At 46.6% G+C, this 19,715-nt stretch overlaps 1 protein-coding gene across 1 annotated transcript in view; it reads right to left on the bottom strand.

Annotated features, from left to right (window-relative positions):
• The window catches only part of RSRC1 (arginine and serine rich coiled-coil 1), a 169,002-nt gene that overhangs the window by 10,599 nt on the left and 138,688 nt on the right, over positions 1-19,715 (bottom strand). The window contains exon 8 of the mRNA XM_062583147.1: positions 14,517-14,585. Within this exon, the coding sequence (XP_062439131.1) occupies positions 14,517-14,585 (69 nt within the window). The remainder of the gene's footprint in view (positions 1-14,516; positions 14,586-19,715) is intronic.

The following is a 19,715-nucleotide window of genomic DNA, read 5'->3' as shown; positions in this document are numbered from 1 at the left end:
TGGTGCTCTTAGGATGCTTAGTGTCATTAAAGAGCAACTCGCAGGTTTTTATTTCGGTCTGTGCTGTGGTTCTCAGCAACGTGTCAGGAGCAAAGCACAGGAGCTGGCACCCCTTCTGGTGACCCTCAGACGCCAAATACAGTTGAAGAAGCTAAATGAAAAATGAAACATGGATTGGCAAAACAGTTGTTTTATCTGTTTCTGTTTTTCATTTTTCCAGTTCTTCACTAGGCCAGATCTTTAGCTGGTAAATGAAATATTAAGGTTTATTCCAGCTAAACATTTGTCCAGCCCCAATAAAATATAATATGTATATTTAAAATCACATTTCAACTCAGCCTTAGCCAGCATAAACAAGAAAGTTCTCAGTGAAGCCTGAAGCTCACCCCATAGCTCCTCCTGGTCTCTCCAGTAACTCCTTGTTTGAAACGCGATATGTTTCCGTGTAGGATCGGCACAACCGCCGAGATCGACGTCCACGACACGGAGGTCCGGACGTGAACAGGGGCGCAACTGTCATGTGGGAACTGCAGCCCCCCGAATACAGGAACTTACTTTGCCGTTTGGACTCTGGCGCCCGTCCCCAGCCTACGCGCCGGCCTGCGGTGGAGCCCGCAGCGCTCCCCGCCTGGAAGCGGCTTGCACGGGGCGACTCAAAGCCGAGCCGAGCCCGCGGGGTGCCTCCGAGCGGGACCCCGGCCCCTCCGGCCGCTCGCCTTGGCCAAAGGCCATACAACGACTCCACGGGCTTCTCCAGCCAAAACCGTCCCCATTTTTCTCTAACGTGCGGCGTAGTTTGAGCTACCAAAAATACATTAGCCAAACTTTCTGAGATGTCCTGCCCAGCCCGCTTGCCAGTGATCATCTTAAATCCACACTGATGCACCTCTTAGGCCATATATTGCCAAGGGCTTTTTAAAACAGATTATACATTGCCCTGGTAACAATCCTTGCAGCTGGGATCACCTCACGCATCCTGCTACAAGATCCGGACGAAGGTTACTTGCAAGTTTGTCAGACCTGAAAGGCCTTGGGATAAAGTCTCCCATGCCCAAAACACGTTCAGGTTTTGCAGATTTTAGCCCAGCTGCTCTGGCCGTTTGTGGACGTATAGTTCAGCTGTCTCATTTTGCCCAGGCTACTAATACTGACAAGCCTAACTTTCAAAAATTCAATTACTGTGAATTTACTTTACTAATGAAAATCCGCCTTCATTTGGTCAAACTCTAACACTTGAAAAAAAATCCTGTTGGCTCCTGCTTTATCAAGATTTCTTATTTTTCAGCCCAAACCCCTGCTGACGCTATCCACGCTCAAGCTGTGGCCAAGCTCCTGTGCCCGCGGCGGCGCAGGCAGCGATGTCCAACCCATCCGGAAGCAAACCCCGCCCGGACTTTCTTTTGAACGTCCAGAAGAGCCCCCAAGAAAACGCGTAACGCTGCTTTTAAACAAGGTTTGAATAGGACACAAGTACGGGCCTGCACAGCGATGCGGAGAATACGAAACAACGAACACTTCCCGTTACCTGAAGACCGTCCAACTAAAGGAAGAGCGACCGAGGCAGAGATCCTGCAGAAAACCTGCAACCATGCCAAAAAGCTCCAACCCGCAACGCTCAATTCTGTTTTTTTCCTAGCTCCCAAGCGTCTGGTTCGCTGCAGCGTAGCGCTGGTGCTTGGCGCTGGCACAGGCGTGCGGGAGCGAGCGCGGCCCCGGCCGAGATCCAGCCCGGGGACGCGGCAGCGGCGCAAACCTCGCGGCTCGCGCTCGGCCGTCCCTCCTTCCCGCTCGGCGTCCCGCACAGGACGGGCTCCGCGGCTGCCCGCCGCCCCGGGGCGCGAGCCGCGCTGAACACGCCGGGAAAGACGTCGCTCCTGGAGAAAGAAGCCCGCGGTCCCGGAGGGCTCCCCGGGAAGGCGAGGGCGGCCAGCCCTCCCCACGGCGCAGCACGCCGAGCCCCTCCGGGCCCCCTCCCAGGGCAGGCGGCGGCGGCGAGAAGCTCCGGCCGGCTTTCTGTTTCTCTTGGCACCCAGGCCGCAAGGCGAGAAAGCCTCGGTGGCTGACTGCGCGCCTCAACTTCTTCTTCTGCTTTTGCTTTCGAGCAGCACAGACCTTCGAGGTTATGTCGGCCCGGGCGGTTCTCGCACGGAGGCTCCCCGGGGGCGGCGGGCGGCACCCGGCCCGAGCCGCCGGCAGCGCCCGCCTCCCTTGCGGCTCCTTCGCTCCGCGCTGCCGGCTTCGTGCGTTTTTCCAGAGATATCTCGCGTTTCTGCACTGCTGTCCTATTCATCTCCACATTTCCTATTGTAATTTTTTTTCTGGTATATTAAGTGTATTTTTGTTTCAAACTAAAAAGGAACTGATGATTGGGAAGCAAATACGATGTTATATTTCATTACTGGAGGGAGCATATGCATGATGTGGTTTTACTGTCAAAAAGTGGATCTGGGAATTTTGCCATGTTAAATTACAGGACCACAGAACCAGGAATGGGGTAATTCCTTAATGCTTCAATGTGAAGGAAAGAAAACATAACTCAATTAAAATATATACTTTGGGGAATTTTCTGGCACTATATATTCTTGGGAAAACTGCCACCTACCCTGACCTTTCTGCTATAATTGCCTATGTCATCTTTAAATATCATTAATTTGTTCTGTATTCCACTCATCCTACATATTTACTGAGTGTGTGAGTATTTTTATTTTACTTTCTCTATCAACCTATCTTTGTTCAGTGGACAAAAACACTTAATAAAATGAATGACACACTGTTTCCTTGTATTTACTTTTGAGAATAGTAATGTAGATTTAAAAATTAGATCTAGCAAACATTTACATGCTTTGGACATATGTATTTCCTTTGAATTCAGGAGGGTGACTTATGCATGAACTTAACCAAATGCATATGTTTCTGCATGATTATGGCCTAAATAAAAAAAAAAAAAAAAGAAAGAAAGAAAAAGAAAAAGAAAAAAGAAGTCTTCTGACTGCAAACAATGAATTCATTTAAAATCCACAGAACCACTTTTTATGTAAATTGAGCGATGTACTGAGTTATTTCTATGTATACTGTTTAGTACAAAGCTGTACATAGACTAGTTATAATATCCTTACTGATGCATTCGATCACAGAACCATAGAATCAGTAAGGTTGGCAGGGACCTCTGGAGATCATCTAGTCCAACCTCCCTGCTCAGCAGGGTCACCTAGAGCATGCTAGACAGGGTTGCATCCAGGCGGGCCTGGAAGATCTCCAGAGAAGGAGACTCCACAACCTCCCTGGGCAACCTGGTCCAGTGCTCCGTCACCCTCACAGGGAAGAAATTCCCCCTCACGGTCAGGCGGAGCTTCCTGTGCTTCAGTTTCTGCCCACTGCCTCTTGTCCTGTCACATGGGGCAACTGAAGAGTTTGTCCCCGTCCCCTTGACACCCTCCCTTCAGGTACTTGTACGCACTGATCAGGTCCCCCCTCAGTCTGCTCCTCCCCAGGCTGAGGCGGCCCAGCTCTCGCGGCCGTTCCTCAGAGGGCAGGTGCTCCAGCCCAAATGATGCTTCCTGCTTTTTAACTATCTCATACTGCTTAGTTATGAAGTGCATTCCTTAAAACTAAATAGCTAAAATAGCAGAATGATCTTAAATGATATACAGCTTTTAAGAAATACCTCTAACGTACGGATAATTTTTCAACTGTAATTTTTTGCCAATGTCAAGAGAGCGAACTGCAGCCAGGCCAGGACTTGAGCAGAAGTCATGGAGACCAGTCTCCACCGCGGAGCGTGTCGCCGGCTACGCGCTACACGGGTGATTATTCTCCCAGTATCATTCAATAGTTGCATCAAAAGTAACTTCTCTAAGTTAAAATAATCTTCAAAGTGAGCGTTTTTAGTGTCGCGCTGAGCAGATGAAATGCTCCCGCAGAGAGGCAAGGCTGACGCGGCAGGAGGTGCCCGACGCAAGGCGCTCGGCAGTCGCAGCATTCGCCGGCGGATCACAAATTCCCTATGTCGGAAACCCCCAAACACGGGCTGGAAAAGAGTAATGCTTCGCTTACAGCCCGTAAGTCAATTATTTTCAGGATCTCACGGTTTGCTAATCGCGTCTCGACCCCCAGAACATCACAGCGACGGCGGAGGAGCGCACGCGCTGGAGGAAGCCCGAGCGAGAGAGGCACCGCGCGCCGCGTCCCCCGGCCGCTCCGTCCTCCCGCGGGCCCCGCCAGACCCTCTCCAGCCTCCGCTCGCTGCGGAGCCTCTCGGGCTCTCCCCGGGAGCCCTGCCGCGGGGGCGACAGCCTCACCGCTGCTGAGGCGACGGAAAGCACGCCAAAGCAAACACCGAGCGTCGACTCGCTTTGCACGCTCTCGCCAGCCCTCAGCGGGCGCCCCAGGCAAACGGCAGAGCTCCCGGCACCAGGAAAGCTTGGGTACTGCTGCACGCCAGAAAGCAGAGTCTTCACCACAAAAAGTCCTCACAGAGACCACTGTATTTATTTTTAGATAACATCTTCTGGATACATTTAAATTTTGTAACCTCCTGTTCAACTACGTTTAATTACTCGACGCAGTGTTTTAAACTAAAAAAGCAAATACTATATGCTTTTCTGGAAAAAAAGAGGTGCCACGTTCTTGGGGCACCTCCGAGGCAAAACCGCCCCCAAGAAGGTCGGGTTTTGCATCCAAAACAGCCATGGAAGTTAAAATCAACTCTAAACACACCAAACCCTTATGAAAGTGTTTCTGGCAGTGATCACGTAATAGTTTTTGACTGCATTGATTCCTCACTGGCAACGCTCAACTCAGGCTTGCAAATGCATCAACGGTGTAATGAGGAGCTATTAAGTCCATCGATTTTCTGATTTCAATTGATAGCTAACAGGCCAAAGCTACACATCAATATTTGCGTAACTAATACCCCAGAGCTAACAATTTTGACAAATGAAAACCTCAATAGACCAAACAGTGCAAATTAATGGAAATTTAAAGACCAAACCTCAGAATTTAAGTGAAATACTTAATGAATGAACAAGGCTCAGATTTCTGGAGAATTCTGGTTTTTGTTATAGAGGAAAAAATAAACATATAGAGCCTCACTGAAGCATATTTTTCTGTGGGATGCCAAACTGGAGTGTTCAGCAATATAGGAACTGCAACCATGAGGTGCTGGTTCTTAAAAAAACGACTTTTTCAACGTTCATCTTTTTGGTTAATTTGCTAAATCAAGAAAAAAAAAAAATAGAGGCATGTCATCACAGCAGCATATACACATCACCAGATGGCAAATTTTGGTCAGCCAGAAGACAAAATCTCCCCCTACCAAAGGTCTCTCCCTCCCTCCCTCCCTCCCTCTCTCTTTTTTTCTTTTTTTCCTAAAGTTGCGTGACTCTCAAAGGGGAACAGTAAAGAGGGATTTGTAGCTCTCCCTCGCACAGGATGAACAGCGGCGGGGCCGGGGGCTCCGCGGGACGGCGGGAAGGGGCCGGCTCCTCCGCGGCGGGACGCAGCCACCCCAAACCGCGGGCAGACCACGCCGAGCCGCGCTCCCGCCCCTCCGCGCTCGGCCAAAGCCGGGCCCCGCGCCGCGGCCCTGCCGCCAGCCCATCCCGCCCTCCTCTTCGCGCACCGCCGTTTATTTTTCCCTTTTGGAAGCAGCTTTTCAATACGTAGCTATAAATTCTTTTTAAATGATTGAAGTCAGATAACTAATTACGTGATTGCTTTACAATCCCATTACCTTAACTGATGCTCGTCTCGGGCTTATCCTTTGGTACAAATAAATGCCATAAAGAAGTCAGTAAAATGCACAGCATTAATGAAGTACAACACAAGCAACTTTTTTTTTTTTTTTTTTTCGGGTACCTTAAGTTTTGAAGAAAATTTCCAGACCTATAATTTGTAAATAGCCATAAATGGCCCTGTGAGAGCACCAAGGAGTTTATCTGTATTCTCATTTTTAGAAGAGAAGTAGGTAAAAACTGAGTATTTGATAGTCTTCTACAAGCGGCCTATATGAGTGAAAACATCTTTTCAAAGACGGCAAAAGTGCTAACCTGTAATCTAAAAATCCGGCTTTGAAAGGCATTGAAATTAAGCGTTTTTTAACATAATGCAGGTGAAATACACTGATTTGCAGTACCTATCCATAATAGAGAGCATTTTTCTTCTGGGAGTAGGAGGGAAGGGAAGATAACTTTCTACTTTTTAGGTAAGGTTTTAACAGTACCCTAGCTCTGACCTGCTTACAGTTTGCCTATCTTTACAGATGTAAAAGTACAGCTTCAATTATACCTGCTATAATTATTAAAATAAGATTTAATGATTAAAATATGAGCTTCAAAATAATTTTAATATTTACAAACATCTTGCTGATTCTGCATCTCTTTCAAAGGGATCCCATGTATTAATTCAGTCATTCAGAAGAAAATTGATCTGCCCTCCCCCCGCCCCCCCCCCCAAAAAAAGTTTGCAAACAGGCAAATGCTGCTTCATATTTTAACGCAGAAGCAAAGAAAAAAACGTGCATGGATGATATAAGGGAAGCTGTTTTTTCTAACCTGCTTTCCTTCAAACAAAGCTGCGCTGCGCTTTCCCTTTAGCCATCCACAGGCCTTGCACGCTTCTGCCCCGTTGCAGGGCTCTGCCGCGCACGTAGGGGAATCTTCGCGGGGATCCGGACAAAGCCTCCGTCCGCGCAGCCGGAGTGCTTACGGCCAGGCGCGAGCGGAGGAACGCGGCGTTACTTCGAGCGGAGCCGTTCCACCGCGTCGGGAGAGGCGCGGCCCGGGCGCGCGCCCCGCTGAAACACTCTTAAAATAATGGCAATAGAAACCAGTCGACCCCGTCGCTGCTGCAAGCCCTCCTACCGTTCTTTCCAAAGTTTTACTTCGCTCGCTGTAAGCGAGGCCTGCTGCTCCCTCTCAGTTTACGCGGACTGGCGTGGAGGGCGGCAGCCTCCCGTTGCGTTCCTGCGCGTTGCTACAGAGTTAGGTGCGAAGGTAACAAATATTTAAACTCAATAAATTTCGCAAAACCCCTGCCACCGTCGCAGCACAGCTTCCAACAGGTGCCTCTCTGTTTGCTAAGGGAGATTTCATATCCGAGGCGCCGTGCAACCCTGGCAAGGCAGCAGCGCTGGCCAGCCAAAGCCGAAGCCTCCTCCCTCCTGCCCCTTGCTGACGGCGCCCACGGCATTCCTGCTTCGCAAAGACGCAGCTGCAACGGCAAGGGCCCCGCGGCACCCCGCTGCACCCCGCAGCACCCCGCTGCACCCCGCGGCACCCCGCTGCACCCCGCTGCACCCCGCGGCACCCCGCGGCACCCCGCGGCACCCCGCGGCACCCCGCGGCAGCACGCAGGACCACGGGACGGACGAAACACGGAGATGCCGAAGATGGTGGACGGGCACCAGGTAGCCTAAAATCTGAGAAAGGAACAACTTTAGAAGGGAGTATTAATTACAGAAGCTTGAAAAAAAATCCCCCAATTAGTTAAACAGCCGTCCTGCCCGGGGGGTACGGATCACGTATCCGAGGGGACGCCGGCGGCGAGCTGTGCTGGGCGGACGACTGCCATGGAGCTCACCAAGAAAGAGGCCCCATTTCCTAGCGCTTCTGCATCCTTCGCACGATTTTTACTGTTACTTGGGTGCCTTTCCGAGCGCTGTGCTATGCTGCCGTAACTGTACAAAACTTTACATTTTTATATTATCCTTGATTCGCTCCTGCTTACTTTTAATTACAAAACGTCAATAAAAAGATTAAACGCACACACAAAAAGATCACAGTGTGCGCCAGATGCTGCAGCGTCCTCGGGAGACCACCAGCGCAACACCAGGTGTTGTGTCAGCCTAATGAAGCAACAGCCGCACGCCGGGGACACCGAGGGTGCAGCGGCAGAGGCTTGTGCACGCTTTGCTTAAAATCTGCCATTGTTAAGGTAAAATGGGAAAGACCGGACTTCACAATTTTCATAAGAGTCTAAAACAATTATTCACAGTGAGAATAAACCGTATTTTTTCTGAAACTGCTTCAATCATTCATTTTTCAAAGTTGTCTCATAAAATCTTCTGCAGATTACTGCAGAATACTGGAAGCAGTTAAATAATTCTTCATAAATATGGCATAGCACTGCAGCTGAACTGCCCAATGCATGCTGCAATAGTTAAGGAACATTTCCATATCTGAACTAAAGCACAAATTGCATTTCCTTCACGATATGCACACTACATAATTTGAAGGCTTAACAGACTGAGCTCAGGTCATTGCTGCAACAACGAACTTCACTAAAATTTACTGAACATAAAACTATGACCTAAGGCAGTAACTAATGAACTTAAGGGCATCTTAATATATTTTCGTATCATTGAGTAAAGCACTTTAACTTATTACAGCGACATGGCCTGACCTCATGCAATCGAATCTTTTTGTAGCAGATTCAACCAATGTTTTTAATATCAATTACACCAAGGTACAACCTTTTCACTTTTACTGAAGAAGTGTTAAGTAAAATAGCAGGCAGCCTGCCTCGCCCTGCCGCGGACAAACGCCGGGTTCGCTTCTCCATGGAGAAGCTTTTCCAACAGGTTAAAGGTAAGTATAAAAACAGGACTTACAGTGTGGAGTATGTGGAGAGTTTATAGCTAAGGCGGCAGCAGCACCCTCCCGCCGGCGGCTCGTTTGAAACGGCGGAGGCGAAGCAGTCAATGCTTTCAACATCTAACTAAACCGTCTTGCCTGGGAGAAGAGCAGGTTACTCACAGTACAGAGCAAAGAACGCGTTATGCGTAGAAGACTTTCTTCCGAATTTCTAATAATAGTAATACTAAGGGAAGCTAAAAATGGTGGAACGAGACAGTTCCAATCCAAAAAGCCGTTCTGAGACATTGAGGGTTGATTCAGGATGAGAATCCAGACTCTGTTTCGGTGCTAAACCTTAGTCAAACCAAACCGCTGCCTCCAAAGCCCAGTCTCGAAGCACTGAAAAGCTGGACTCCGAGATCGGAATTTGGGCTCATCGCTTTCATAGAAACCACTTGGATGCATTTTCCCGGCAGTTTCCATTGCCGATTTGAACCTCGGCAGCTGCAGGGTCTCTTCCAGTCCTGCACTACAGCCTCCCACCCACGCTGCCCTCCGCAGCTCGGGCTTGAAGGCCAGAAGATACTTGGGGAAGTGTTGAGTTTCTTCCCAAACTAGCCCAAGTATGCACAAGTTAGCTTGCTTCACATTTCATAACTAGATTTACATTTCTATTTGATATGAAACAAAAAGATAGGAGAAAAATTTTTAAAACAAACTACTGCATGCACTGGTAAATACCCCATTTTATCTAAATCCATAAAATAACCTGTTCTGAAAGTCTGCTTAGGCTACAGCAGAACATGGTACCAGCTCTGCAAAGCACAATTTTCCTGTTCAAATCTGGTTAATTCACATATCCCAAAACAAAGCCATAAAAAGCAAACTGCATTCTACAGCACGACTGCTGTGAGAATGCTTCAGGAAAAAAAACCCTTTTTCTAATGTCAGGTTAAAGCTGCAATAAAGGTATCACTAAAGCAGCATGCATATTCAATAAAATCTGTGAATAAAACATCAAAGACTTGTTTTATTTCTCTTTTTAAAAGACAATTCTCTCCTCACACTAACTGCTTTAATGCTTTTCCTGCTTGTATTCCCTCATTCCTCCTGCCCACGTGGGCTTCATTTCCAAGCCTATTCAAAAGGATGTTTTCCAAGCATGTGCCACATGACTTGTTCATATAAATGGAGCAAATTAAACTGTCTCCACATATATCCTATCACATTTGTAGTCCTGATTTCTCTCCTTAACACGTGGCCAAGACACCGTATTATCTGCCTGCAGAGGTTGACCTCAGGATATTAGATTCTGCCACATAGCTCTCTTGTACTAAACCGAGGGGAAACACTTAATCACCCCTGCCTTTTCAGGAAAAAATCAACTTTAAATTTGCCATGATGAAAAATCAATAAACCAGTAATTGCTTGGCTTATCATTGCGTGGAGGAACAAATTGGGAAGCGAAGCTTAGCGTCCACACAGATTTCAGTGAAACACAGAGTTTCAGGATCACTAAGCCAGAAAAGGAAAAGGTCTCAGAGTGATAATTAAATCTACTCATGCTGATTTTCTGCCAAATTTATTTCCCTAGAGCATATAAAAATGTTTCACTGCTTACTAGCTAGGCATAACTAATCAATTCAACGTTGGGCCAACACACATGAGAAACAAAAAATGCAAATGCCAGAATGAAGGCACCCGGCTCACAGACGCCCAGCGCGAGCGCGGCACTCGCATTGATTTATTTATTGATGGATTGCACCAGAACAAACCTTATTTAGCTGCATTCTGAAAAACTTCTTTGCCCTGTTATCTGATCCAAACCTTCCTGTACGCCAATCTGTTACGGGCAACAGGCTGCCCGAGGTCTAGGATGTCTAGTAGCTTCCCCGGTTTCAACTCTCTGCACAATTGTAGAAATAGCTGTATTTTAAACTAAAAATTTTATAATACGATTTATGCACGATACAGTAAGACAAGCAACTCGAGCATGTGGCAGTAGCACAACCCGCGCAGCTGAACGAGAGTCGAAGGGAAGCATTTTGCTCCTGCAGCATGCTGCCTGCATCATGGCAGCTACTACTGTTTCGCGTTTCAGTTCTTTGCATTTGACTTGCCAGGCCGAGAGTTACAATCCAGTTTGACAGTGAAATTCCCTGCAGATTTTGATGTCATTCGCAGCCAATACCAGACGGTAACGAGTAAACAAAACCAAAGCAGCAAACGTCCTCCACTGAAAACACTCGTGTAAAAGCAGGGCCCTTTTCGTTAATAGGCCTAATCTCATGCAGCAAATTAGCATAGCTCCAATGGAAGTGCAAATGTAATCAAACTGAAAAATTCAAATTAGGAGGGAGCCTCTTCTCCCTCGCTTCGCTTTTTTGTTACAACAAATGATTTTGCGCGCGTGTCCTTCAGCCGGCTGCAGGGACGACGGCGGCCGCGGCACGGGAGGGCGCGCAAGCGGCGGCGGCACCGCGGGCAGCTCCCGGCGCCGCCGAGCGGCAGCGAGCACCGGACCTCGCCCGCGGAAGGGGCCGCGCGAGCCGTCCGCCCCGTCTGTTGAGGCATCGACAGACGTTTTCGGCAAACGCTTCCGTCTGAGCAGGCACAGACGGACCGAGGACCGTTAGGCAACGAGTGCCAAAGCGCAGGGCAGCTTCTGTAACTGCGCCGTCCCTCGGGGGACTTACTCGATTGCATTATTAAAATTTCAGCCAAGAGGGTTCGGGAGCCCAGGCAGGGAACCGCCACGGAAAATTAAGCGCATAATAAAACAGTCATTAGAATTCAAAATCAGTCAGAGTGGATTTTTCACGCTACATAATAATCTAGGGTAACGACAGTTTCCTGATTGAGCATTTAAATTCTTACCATTTTGAGAGAGCAAAAAGCTAAAAACCAACCCACCCCCAAAAAAGCAAACCTTGCCCCGTCTGCAGCGCGCGCCGCCACCGCGCCACGCTTCGCGCCACGCGCGGGGAGGACGGCGGCCCTGCGGGGGAGCCGGAGCCCCCCGGGAGAACCCACCCTGCGGCACGCGGGAGCCACGGCGGGCGCCAGAGAGCGGCTTCGGCGAGCAAAGGGGCCCGCCGGGCTCCGCGCCCCGAGGGGGAACGTGCTCCGCCGCAGCTACCACCCCGAGCGCGCGCCGGACGAGCGCCTTACTCGCGGAAGCGGGCTGCAAACAAACCCACACCAAACCGGCGTTTCCCACGCCACCTTCTGATTTCTCTGGGTGTCCTGCAAGGACTGGGCATGCTTAAACGCTTGTCAAGCAATTTAATAACTCCAGTGAAAATGAAACTCTCTATTCCTAGCTGGCAGCTAATTGCTCAGATAAATTGATGACTTTCCTTAACAGGACACGTTTTCTATTCGTTTTACAACACCACCGTCGCATCCCTGCAGCCGTCCCGAGGACACCGCCGGCCAGTTTTCACAGCGCGCGTTAGGAAACGCGAAAGCAGCTCCCACCACCTGCTTCCACTGCACATTACCACTGTTTCTGTTCACTAACCAACTATTTTTCCCTTCGCTTTTTTTTTTTATTCTTCTGGTTCACTAACCAACTATTCTTCCCTTTGCTTTTTTTTTTATTCTTACTGATAACTATCGATATTATTCCACTAACTTGACATTTGCAAAATGCTCTTTGAAGCCCTGAGAACTCACAGCAGGGATGAGATATTCCTGAAGAGCTGAATATTCTCCCCAAAACCGTGCAGGGCCCGCGGCAGCCACCAGGCAGGAGCAGAGGAAGCCCAGCCTCATGAGGAACGCAGAACGAGCAGTCAGTACACGCAAATTCCTTTGGATTAACCTCACATTGCAAAACATTAACTTTTTTGACTACATTATAAAAAAACAGATCAGGGGAATCAATCACATGAATTTTTAATAGAGATTACATTAGAGTTTTGAAAGACACTTGTGTACTTCATGGTAAGTCCCACAATCTGCAGCTTATTAAAGACATCTAAGTCTAGAAATAAACAGGGGGTGGGAAATCACGTAAAAATGTAAAAATCCTGTAAAATGGCAGCCATCTGAATCAGAACTGTAAAGTAGACTTAATTTTCTCATTCACACTTTAGGATTTAAAGAGGTTTGCCGGGGGAGGAAGTGCAAATAAGCTTTAGACTGCCTCCAGAAATTATCCAGGCTTGAGTTAGGCTTCAGAAATTATTTAGGCTTTAGGTTCATATGTATAAGAAAATATATAGTAAGAAAATTGTAGAAGTTTGGAACTAAATAAATAGCAACTAAACTTGCTACCTAAGAACAGAGAGCAACACAGAAACAGATAGGATGTCTTCTCCTGGTCCAAAAATCTTGCTGACAGCTGGTTCCAGTATCAAATGAATTTGTAAATAAATGTCCAAAAAACTCAGCGCTTTTGGAGCAGGCCCTAAAAGATATACGTATATATCAGACTGGTACCTTGGAGGCTGGGGAGACATGAGGAAAGAGATGCAGCAAAATTAAAGTTCCTTATCTTTACCTCGAGGTTCGGCTGGATGGCTGGGAAGAGTGGGGGTAGACTCAAGAGACTGCCAAATCAGTTTACAGAGATTGTAAAGAAAGATGATATTTTGGAAAGAGTGGAGCAGTAAAATGGTAAACCTCTCTCCGCTCTGCTTTCCTTATTTTCTTCCCCTTACTGCATTCCCCAGCAAGCTATGACCTCCTCCCTTCCGCAAGACTTTTCCTGGTTTAAGGTTGGCCTAATGCTTTTATTGTCATATCACACAAAGAACTAGAAATACATCAATCTCTTAATGTCTCCTCAAATTTTCAAGTTGTCCCAAAGAGCTTGAGTTTATATCGCTCTCCCCCATAAATGACACCCTGCCCTTAACCAAAATACCACTGATATTTGGGTCCAACATCGACTTTCATAGCAAATCAATCTATCAAAAAGTCAGCCCTGAAAAACGTTTGATCTCCTACAACGTTACGTTGCCCTAGAAATCTGGATTGTGTTTAGTGAATTGTTAAAAATCTCACCCTGGGTAGGTAGCCGAGATTCAAAGGGCAGGGAAAATCAAGGCATACACTTTCCCGGAGGCTGTTCAATGTCACATCCTTAAACCTCTCAGCATTTAAGACAAACAAGCTGGAGATGTTCACTGCAGTGACCGCTGTGCGACAACGCACATCCCAGAGTCGAACCGCTGCATGAGGGAAGTGAAGACTTACACGTCTAAGTCACCGTACAAACAATACAGGCCCCAGAGAGCGAAGTGGTTCAGTTGTGCTGGACCCACAGCGCTGCCTCTCTGAGGCAGGGAGGCCGATCAGAGCTGCCGCGAGAACCTGGCAGCCTTCCTCGCGGTGGGTTTGCAGTGGCTTTGTCACACAGCTGAAAACGTCTCTTCCCGTTATTCAGTGACACAGAAGCAAAATACATCTGTTTTAATTGTCCAGTCATTATCTATCAACTTTCCACCGACTGTCTTGCAAAGGGTAACAGCCCAAGTCCTGCCAACCTCCCGCATCCACCGCTTCCTCGAGACACACAGCAGTGCACTTGTGGACACCGCACAGACTAAACACCCAGCCAAGCTGGCCAGCTGCCGAGCCTCGGTCAAGCGACAGAGCCAGCCCCCACACCAATGGTACTGGCTGGTCGTAAGGTCTTAGCACCTAACTTGGTTTCAAACTGTTAGGCTGCTTTAAGGGCATCTTAATTTTAAAATATGACAAACCATCTGGTTAAAATTTCTTACACGTTTAGCAATGCTTGTTATTGTCATAGGAATGTTACCTGCCATAAACAGAAAGCTGTGGGGATCAGAAGGAGAATGAGGAGAAGGCTGTCCACCTCCTTTCCAGGAAATCACAGAGCCCCAGTGGAACTTGGTCCCTCAAAAAAATGTGTGATCTCTGACTCACCATGTATTTATAGCTTGTTAGTGAAGAAAGAAACTGTATTACCTTCTTCCTTTCTTTTCTTTGCTTCTTCTTCACTTCTCTCTTTAGCCTTTAAAGCTTCATCTGCTTTAGCTAAAAAGAAAAGAAGAGAACTTTAACAACAAATTTCAGAACTGGTTAACTTAATTTTCCAAACATTTCCTGGGGGGTTAAACCAATTTCAGATTCATTTTTGCAGGTCCCAAAGTGAAGTCAGTGCACAAGTAAGAAGCCAGTTTGGTTCTTAATGCATTTCCTTTAAAGGTATCGCTACTGTTAAGTGGTGGTGTTAGCGAGGTAACTTCTGCATGCAATAGTAGTTCAATACAAATCTCTGCATTCATTTTTTGTAAGTAAAACTTGTAAGAGTTTTGTTTCTTAAACACAAGTCTCCCCATCCTATCATCAAACCACAGACAAAAATGCAGTGCATTTCAAAAAGATTTGCTACTATAGCGAGTAATCTGTAAGATCTTTTTTGCAGATTAAAAGAAGAAAATAGTATTTTCAGGGACGCAGAGTGCCAGATTGCATTTAAAACACAAGTCAAATACTTAGTATTAAATAAGGTAGTGTATTATTTTTTCTTCATTGCAAATCATAGCAGCAGTACTTTATTCGTGTTACGAATATGTAACCCTTTTTCTCTCTAGAAACCTCTTCCCTTATTACTTAATTATCTACTAGTTGCTCAACTGCAGAGGTTTTCAAACACTTTACTACAGATGTTAAAGAAGATTAAAAATATACAGCACAGTAACAAGGGACTATCAATATACTCTGTAAATTAATTAAATTTCTGTTCTAGCACATCATTTATTCTAAAGCATTAATGTCTCAAAGGAGCCATTCTCTTTTATTGCCATCTCACTGCCTGATGAGCGAACTAAGTGCGAATAAGTCTCTAACAGCATTATACCTGATGAAATATTAAGTTTTAAAAAGTATCACCATGCCAAAAAGAAGTAGGATTCAGAATTTCGACCAGGCCTTCTTAGGCAATAAGATCAGTGTAAACTGTGGTAGAAATAACAAGTGCTTACTCAGTTTTGCATGCACTTAGCCTCACCACCTAGTGAATGAACTGATAATTTACCGATACAAAACTCAAGTGCTGAGCTTGGAGAAAACGAGTACCACGTGACGGGCTCTTTCGGGTCCCGATGCCGTTTTGCAGGCAGTAGCTACACCTCCTTAAAACAGGCAGCTTAAAGAGCGGCGTTACAAAAGCACAGAAGTAATTACACAGACATCTGTTTCCATTTACATGCTTTTGTATATATTTACACTACATCCAAAGTCATGAAATATTAAAACTTTTCTGCCAGTGAACATCATTACAAGAATGTATTAAATCAGATAATAAAAACAAACCGCTAGTAACTCGAAAGACTTTTACTTCATTTACACTTTATTCTCCCTGGTAGAAGGACAAGGATAATAGAAATTCCATTTAAATTCAATTTTGGTTATATGGGTAATTGTAGATATACCCCTTGAGTCATGTAAAATGCTCAGCTTATGTTGCTTTCAAATTATCCCGCTCAGCTTCCCATTCTGCTCCTTACAACCGTCTTCAATATGTATTAGCAGGGCTCATTAGGCTGAAATTTAATAACGCAAACATCAGGTGCATTTCAAGAACCTCCATTATCAACACAAGATGGATTGCTTATATAGCTCTTGGGCCAACCGGGCACAATTTAGATTCAATAAACTACCATGCCGAAATTTGATTTATCTGCTCCGCTCCGCTACTCTGCTCTTCCGCACGGAGGTGCCGCGGCGGAGAAGAGCCCGCCAGCTCGCGCCGTCCCGGCCACCGCGCCACGAGCCTCCCCGCCGACGTCGAGCGGGGCCTCGCCTGCGACCGCCCGGGCCCGCCGCCCTCGAGCCCTCCCGACCCGCCGCGGCGGCTGCAGGCCCTTCCGAGTCCCGCGTAGCTCCGCGGACGGCGCGGCAACTCACCGGGCACCGCGAGGACAACTCTCTACCCAGAGCTGCTCGCTAACAACGATTTAGCTCGGCCCACAAATCTGCGGAGCAGCAAGTCTCCAGGGGCGCAGTCCGCTACAGCCCCCCGAAGCCGCCGAAGCCATGTGTTGCTCTAAGAATTTAATGTTAATGAATCTGTTCAGATACTTTAAATTCTGTATCTTTACAAAGCATCATTACAAACTCAGATTCAGTCGGACGAATTCAAGTTGCGATTAAACAAAACTAAAACATCACAATAACTTACTCCAAAACGTAATCCTCCCTCTCTGCTCGGTGCACTCCGATGCCACCGACCCGCACGTGACGGGGTTTAAGAGCACGAAGAGCCTCACGTGCTGGCCCTAAAAAGAGCCGATATTTGGAAGAAGACTGGGTTCTTCTGCAATGTGCTTTCCTTCAGCCGGAGGAGGACGCACAGCTGCTTATCACCCAGAGGAGATCAAAGGCAGCACTTCAGCAGAACCCTGGTCTCCATTGATCTAGGTAGCGGGAGTGCTGAGGCTGCTCCTGAAGCCGGGCTTCCTGCATGGCTAAACAGCCAGCACGACAAAAGTCTGCCTGCTTGCAAAGCTTTCTAAAATACAAAATAAATAAATAAAGAGGTGCTTCAGCCTGCAGCATTTAAGAGCTCGTTCAACCCCAGATAAAATTACAATTCTATCGATTTCTTTTTCCCTCTCTGAAGGATGGGAAAATGACACACTGAAGATGATTCAGATGTTTGCTTACACTAAAATAATCAAGTTCTGAAATGCAGATAGAATACAAGCGGAGCAAGCAGCCAGGGCAGCTGTCACTGCGGGTTTGCAGACGTTGCTCTCGGAAGGAGAGCTTGTCCTGGCCTAGCTGGACATGGTGCCTCGTTGTGCTGGGTGCAGCGCAAGCGAGGACCAACTAACCATCTCCACAACGTACAGGAATCATAAGCAAAGAGTATGGACAGGCCGTGCAACCAGGCAGATAAGATGCAGAAAGTGGAACAACACACTTGCTTCATCTCCAAAATGAAGTTTCCAAACCTGATGTTCACGTAACTAAACACGGCTCAAGATAGACCTCGGCAAACTTCTCTGGTGTCGCGACTTTTCCTGACGGAACAGGAGCAATTGCAGCAAATCTGCCCAGACGTGGGAGCTGAGGAATGGAAATGCAGGCTGCCTGCCAGACTCCTGGTCCGCTCTTCTTGAGGAGCTATTACTATGCTCAGATCAACAACTGTAGATCAGTGAAGGCAACAATCAGAGGGATGAGCCCGGGCTACTCCTTCGGCTTGTTTGAACCCTCACGATTCAGGTCTAGGATGCTAGGACGCCAGCTGATCTTTGGTTTACTTCAAAAAGCAGGGGAAGAAAGAGGAGGAAAAAAAATTGTGAATACTCCCCAGTTTGGGCAAGGGAGGGGGTCAACGTTTGCAGGTCCCCCTGGCGTTATCTACAGGTTGCCTCTAGAGATCCCAGAGACGAAGAGAGACATCAGAGATGAAATACAGGAACAAAAAAGAGTGATTTGGGAGCTGTAGAGAAACACTGGGCCATAACATGAGCTGGCAAAAGTCAACATAGCTTTTAACAGCTTCTCCTGTAAATCCCATGAATTCTCCCACACTTTCAATGTTACTTGTATTTTGCTAAGATTTTGGGGTTTATGGTCACGTATTCTGCTATTCAGGGAGACTCTACCTGTTTATGTACCACACATTCATTCATATAGACTCTCAGACTCCTGTCTGTTTTTCCATCCAAACTTTATAAAGTTCCCTGGATTTTCTATTTCTTTTTTCTTAACTAATTCTATAACTTTAGAGTCCTCTTCCCTCTACACTTTTATTCCTCTATAAAAAAGGAATACAGTCTCACAGGTCACTTCCCAGAAATACTCCCTCACTTCAGAAACTTGATGGAAGTATTTTTAAATAAACTACAAACATTTAATAATCTTTGTCCCTCCAAAATCGTATGGCATGTTTTCTGTGTTCCTACGAGTTAATCCTAGAAGAAAGGATAGAAAGAAAAGTAATTCAGGGAATTTATTCTAATACTAGAAAAAGTCTAGAATAAACAACCTTTCGGGTTTTGAAAACTTTGCAGTTTGCACAAGTAGTTATGCAAACAGCCATATTGATAATGATTTTCAAGAGAAAGTGGGGACGCCTCGGAAATGCTGCTCTCTGCTACCGAGCTCCCTGGTGTCCCAGCGCGGTTTACACGGGCAGCTTCATTCAGCCCGCTAAGTTAATGTCACCCCGAAGGGTAACAGATACACTGGAATTAAAGCTTGACAAAACTGTTTTCTAATCAAAAGGCCTGGCTCCTGGGATTAATGGAAGGGCATGGTCAACACTGAGAGCTGGCCAGCGTTCAAGGCGGGAGGAAAACCAACTTTTATGAGCAGGAAGACAAGTGCCTTGCCTACTCCCTATTAAAGTCAAAGTTCTTGTGCTTATAAAACTAAAATGAGATAAACGAGTTTAAATTGCCCAGCTTAGCAAGAGTGCAAAAACCAAACTACTAATAGTGACATGCAAATTAATATATTTAATATTAATATATTAATATATGCAGCCCTCGAACACGGCCAAAGCAATGGCTCTTGCAATGCTCTACGTCAAACTAAGAGTGCCAGCGTTTGGAAATATCACGCGCTCAACAAAAATTGGCTTCAAGCTGCTTTCTTTGCTTCGTGCTATGTACTGACATAAAAAAAAAAAATCACTAAAATATGTAAAAACATTTTCTTTGTTGATGATTTAGCCCTGCTGATACTGTCAGCTTTACAGCCTGTTCATATAGCCCTGGGAGCCCAGCACCGCCTTCAGCTCTCCACGAAGATTTACCAAAGTGTGCTGCAAAAATCCACTGATCCGGCATCAACATAGGACGTCTTACTGCATGGCATTATGCTAACAGGAAAGGCTGGGGCAACCTCTTCTCAGACCACGTATGCAAAAAACAACAGAGGAAAGCAGTTTCTCAGGAAACACAAGAGCAAAGAAATGATCTTCACAAAAAGTTATCTTCTAACTAGCATACACGATGTGTGCAGCCTGTCTCAGGTTGAGAACCAGTAAAATTAGTGATGATCAGTGCTTCTGCCAGGGATGGAAACCCTGCTGCTGCTGCAATCACTTCTACAAGAAGCACGTCTCACACCAGCCACCAAGACGAGAAAAAACGCTACAGAGTACGTATGACTATTTTCTCTGAAATATTGAATGAGGAAAAAAGG

Source organism: Rhea pennata, chromosome 9 (genome assembly GCF_028389875.1).
Source record: "Rhea pennata isolate bPtePen1 chromosome 9, bPtePen1.pri, whole genome shotgun sequence".
In the NCBI taxonomy this organism is placed as follows: domain Eukaryota; kingdom Metazoa; phylum Chordata; class Aves; order Rheiformes; family Rheidae; genus Rhea; species Rhea pennata.
The sequence above is the reverse complement of the archived record's forward strand: the minus strand, read 5'-3'. Positions and strand labels throughout refer to the sequence as shown.